The 5,372-nt window shown below is 36.1% G+C and overlaps 1 protein-coding gene across 3 annotated transcripts in view; it reads left to right on the top strand.

Annotated features, from left to right (window-relative positions):
• Positions 1-5,080, top strand: part of Ift80 (intraflagellar transport 80) — a 161,095-nt gene extending 156,015 nt beyond the window's left edge. For all 3 annotated transcript variants that reach the window (XM_023699687.1, XM_004639852.2, XM_023699688.1), the window contains one exon: positions 4,124-5,080. In XM_023699687.1, coding sequence (XP_023555455.1) covers positions 4,124-4,234 — 111 coding nt within the window. In that variant the 3' untranslated portion in view covers positions 4,235-5,080. The remainder of the gene's footprint in view (positions 1-4,123) is intronic.
• Positions 5,081-5,372: the final 292 nt, after the last annotated feature.

The following is a 5,372-nucleotide window of genomic DNA, read 5'->3' as shown; positions in this document are numbered from 1 at the left end:
CTCCATGTGACTCTCCTTAGGCACACTCTACATCATCGATCACTTTCCTCTTTGGCCCCATAATCTCCTTGATCAGAAAATTTGGGATACTACTGAGTTACATGACATTACAGTAGAAGTTCTCATATGTCCTGAGTCTTCGCAATGTGTTAATTATTGAAACTGTCCTACCAATGTGGTTTGAAACTGTCTTATTGCTATTTGTTTCTCAAAATTATTGAAAAAAATACTTTTTACGTTTGACAGTATGGTCAGCTCAAGGAATATAAGCAGGGTGTTGATTATATACTTTGTGCAAGAAGAAAACCAGAAAATGGCTTAAAACATATTCAGAAATAGGGTAGAAAAATCAAATTCATCAGCAGAATTTCAGAAAGTATAGAATTTTGAAGAAGATCCAGAAGAGTTAACACTGTGGTTAGGAAAAATCACCTTGTGCATAACTACCATCAAAGCTGCCTTTCATGTTTTAAGGTCTTATAAATAGTAATTCAATTATAACTCATTTAGGATAATTATTTACTTTTTATCATTCATTATTTATTGAGTGCATACTCAGACAGCTTTTGTTCTCTTCTTGATACTTAGGATATTATAGTAAACATGATAGACACATTCTAAAATTTACATTTCAATGGAAGTAGCCATTGTAGAGTTTCAATTCTGATAATTTGTCTTGAAGGGAATGTACATACGACTGTAAGACCATGAACAGGGAACCTGACCTGGGTGGAGATCAGCAAAGCCTCTGCCATTCCTTGCCCTGCCCTGCCCTGTCCCACCATGCCCCGCCCCTTCCCTTCTCTCTTTTCTCTTTCCTTTTCTTTTCTTTGATCACTTTTTCCTTTTAAATCCTGATTCTGAAAATAAATGGAAACTTAACATTTTTCCACAGAATTATCCTAACATTTTATAGTCAGTGGAAAGATATGATAATAAGAGCAAATGTATGAACTCTTGAAAAAAGGGGGAGGAATGCTGAATGATTGCTTTACGTCAGTAGTGGTTGGAATATTTGTTGAGGCCAAACATTGAAGTCTTTATACTATTTTAGGAGAATGGACGTCATTATCAAACTTTTCAGCATGGAAGTTTATAATCAAAAGAATAACTTGAAAGATAATTTCAGATATAAAAGTTAGCACTTTTTACAATTTTTTATTTTATTACCTGTTTCTTCTACTAGTATGTCTTTATTATCTCTCCAAGAAGACAGTGGTTTTTATTGTTTTGTCCACTTCTGAAACTTTGTACTTAGGAAAATCCTTAGAATATACTAAACGTTAAATATTTGTTGAATAACTGAAACACACAAAGAAAGTATATAGGATAAGAACTAAAAACTGCTGCCAGTGTCTTTAAGGAATAGTGTCTGGGGCTGGAATTCAGTGGTAGAGTGTACCTGGAAGTGAAAGGTCCTGGGTTTCATCTCCAGCATTATGAAAGAGAGTTTCTGAAGTGCAATGGGAACACAGTCAGTATTACAGTGGTCTGCGGAGAGAATGAGAGTCGGGAATAAGGAGAGTAAAAGTGGATAGCCCTCAGGGAAATAGGCGAAGAAGATGAGAGGGAAGTTGAACATGTAATGTAATTGGAGGCAGTGGTCTGGGATCAGAGACATGTGAAGAGGTTGGCCTAAGACAAAAGGCCAAGAGAAGGATGATTGCAGGTGCAAGTAAGTTTGCGAATACAGGGAATGAAAATTAAGTGAATTCATGCCTAATTGCTATGTATTCTTTGTAAAGCAGGAAACTGACTTTCCACTGAGAGAGATGTGGAGATACATGATGGGATCTAAAAAGCCTCTGTGTGAATAGGAATTAGCAAGGGATCAAAATAAGAAGTACCAAATAGTATTAGCAACACCATATAGTGAAAGGGTGGATTTTGATGTAGAAGTAACTTAACTATCAAAGAGTATCCTTATCTAAAACCCATTCAAAATTCATACGCAAGGGCTATATTATCTGAGGAACATTTTACAAGTGGGCAAATGCCAGAATGGAAGTGTAGAATTTATTTTCGGTGGGATAGTTACCAACTGACACCTTCATGTGTATTATGACTAGTTGACTAGTAACTAATATACATGTCATCAGTTTAGTTAACAGACATCTGGTGCAACCAAACAAAGTTCAGTGTAACATCAGTATATGGTTTTATTGTGATTGATTTGAGAAACATATATAAGTCAATTTAAGTCTGGAAGAAGGCCAGAGTATTCATCAACTCTTGTTTTCTTCTCTCTGAATGTTTTGTTAGACATGGAAATAAGTGTTGTGCCATTTACAATACCAAGTTGTGACCTGATTGAAAAATGAGTCTGTCAAATAATCTATGATTGGCTCTGTTTTTCAGTAATCAGTCACTTGCATCTCAGAACAGACATTTTTGGGGGTGCTGATTACTGGGGATTGAACTCATTGAGCTTGCCATGCAGGTTGCTAATGGTGCTGAGCTATCTCCCTGGCCCCAAGACTTAAAAAAAACAAACAAAAACAAAACAGAAAACCCCACAGATATTTACATCCTAAGAAAAGAGGAAGTTTATTCATTTACTTTATTGTTATAGATAAATATGTGAAATTACTATTGTCTTAAAAATGTGACCCAAAATACCCACAAATTGCTTCATAGAAATTTGGACAGTAGATGTTGAAGGAGAAAGGACCCAGCACTTAATTCCACCAACTCCCAGCACTCCCAACTAAAAGATCTCCAAACTTTGTTAAATTGGCCAAGGATATAGCTCAGCAGCACTAGGTCCTGAATTTAATTCCTGGTACCAAAAAACTCCCAAAATCAAACAAACAAGAAAAAACAACTTTGTTAAACAGTATACTGCATTTTCGTAAAGAAAATGCTAGTAGAACTCAAGTTATAGAATATTATTAAGGTTAGTGTCTCGGTTATTTAAGATAAATCTGTTCAACAGAAGGTAATGCTTCAATATGGTTTAATATTAATTACTCAACTCCTTCACCTAGAAATGAAGACTTACTTGCCTCTGACTCAGTCTCTGGGGTTTGAGTTTATTTCATAGGAAATCAGTTTAATCTAGGACCTGGTTTTTTCCATGTCTGGCCTCAGAAAGGACACACCTTCCCAAATACATGATCTCCAAACTTGGTTAAACAGTAGACTGTATTTTCCTAAAGAAATATTGCTGGTAGGACTCAGAGCCAGGGTCCTTTCCCAACTTCAAGGCTAATGAATTTGGCAGAGGGGTAGAACTGGGCTAGGGGAGGAAAAATTTCATCACAGAAGGGATGCAAACATATAAATGTTCACTTTTTAGTTACTCTTTTTCTGGGTCTCCCTGTCTTGCCTTCCCTCTTCTTCCTCTATGTCGACTCTTCTTTGTACTCATTGCTGCTGTTTCTTGCAGAGGAAACATTTGTATAGAATGTGCTCACTGGTGAGATAGCTCAGTGGACTCAGCACCTGCTTAGGCAAGCACAGGGCCCAGAGTTCAATCCCCGGCACCACTTGCCATGCTGGCCCCACCCCTAGGGTGTGCTGAGTCTGCCAGTGAGACCAGGTCTAGTGACACACACCTGTAATCTCAGTGCTGGGAAGGCTGAAAATAGGAGGATCACTACCAGTTCAAGCTGCGTAGTGAGACCCTGTACCAAATACATTAAAAAAAAAAAAGTGCTCAGGGGAAGCTAATGTTTTCCTGTCTTTTCTCATAGCTAGGCTTCTAGTGGAAATTTTGATATATAAACTATAACTTGTTGACTTGTTGGAAACATATCTTCGAGGACAGAGGGCATGTTTCCTCATTTGGAAGAGAGCTATCTACTTGTTGTAGCAATCTGTAAGTCCCTGAGGAATTATATAAAATCCTAAGATTCTGTGGGACTATCTACATGCCTTTTATAAACAACTACCACTAGATATAGGTCTTTTATATCACATTGAGAGTTTTTTATTATATAATCATCTGCTTGGTGTTATTTTTAAAGATATCTCATGATTTTGAACACTATCATGTTTCTTTAATGTTCATTTTTTCTCTAATATTTTAGAAGTTATACATTGTATTTTTGCTTTTTTTTTCTTTTTAGATTTTAAAATGTCTTATACTATATAAGCACTTTCTTCCTTTTTTCTATTATAGCTCCAAGTAGATTGGGAGAAAATCAAAGCTAAAATTCAGATGGAAATTACTAAAGAACGAGAGCGCTCATCAAGCAGCCAGCCCAGCAGGAACACAGGTCTGAAGCTCTAAGCACCTTGCCCACCTTCAAGACATTTTGAGATTAATTCTGTTTAGCCAAAGCATGTTTTGGTTGCAAAATAAAAAGGTATAGTCTTTAATTATAAGCACTTTCTGTGTATTTGATACTTGAAAGTATAATCAGATAAAGAGTAAGCACAAAGTAATTGATATAGTTTCAACTTTTATATTTTCTAGTCTAATATTTAGCAGAGCATTTCTGTAATTTCTCTTTACCTATGTAGTGTTTGTATATCCCATGTTTTGTTCATTACCTTATCCCTGAATCTTTAGGCATGCACAAATGTGAATGCTGATGATAAAACATTGGACTCGTTTTTTGACCTCCTAAATTGTAAAGTGCCTCCAAGAGCTTATTTATACCATGACATACAGATACGTTTGTGAAAAATATGTAATAAGTTAGATACCTGTACATCAAAGTTCAGAGTAGCTTTCTTTGAATAGCAAAAGGTAGAAAAACCTCAAATATCCATCTATAGATGAGTGAACAAATCAGTGTGGTATCCACATACAATGGAGTGTCATTCAGCCTTACAAAGGAATTAAATCCTGATGCATGTTACAACATAGATGAACCTTCAAAAACTTGGCTAAGTGAAATAAACCCAACACAAAATGTTGTGTATTGTATAATCCCACTTATGTAAGGAGCCTAGAATCAGCAGGTTCATAGAAACAAATCAATCAGCAGGTTCATAGGAACACAGTGGTTTTTAGGGACTAGGGGTGAGAAGTTGGGAGTTTATTGTTTAATGAGTATGGAGGTTTTGTTTGACATGAAAAAATTATTGAAATGGGTAGTGGTGATGGTTGTACATTTATGGATTTTAATGTCACTCATTGTAGTTTTTTTTGTGTGTGGGGGTGGTAACTGTAATTGAACTGAGGACCTCGCACTTGCCAGGCACACACGGTGCCACTGAGCTATATCCCTGGCCCCTAAACTGAACTCTGAAAAATGATTTTAAAAGGGCTGGGAATATGGCTTAGTAGTAGAATATTTGCCTAGTATTTGGGAAGTTCTGGGCTTAATCCCTAGCAATGTAATAAAGATTTTTTAGTGTTAAAATTTTGTTTTATATATAGTGTCTTCACAATTTTACAAACGTATAGAATGAACAAGTAG

Source organism: Octodon degus, unplaced genomic scaffold (genome assembly GCF_000260255.1).
Source record: "Octodon degus isolate 3935 unplaced genomic scaffold, OctDeg1.0 scaffold00115, whole genome shotgun sequence".
NCBI lineage: Eukaryota > Metazoa > Chordata > Mammalia > Rodentia > Octodontidae > Octodon > Octodon degus.
Note: the sequence above shows the minus strand (reverse complement) of the source record. Positions and strands in the feature narration are given on the sequence as shown.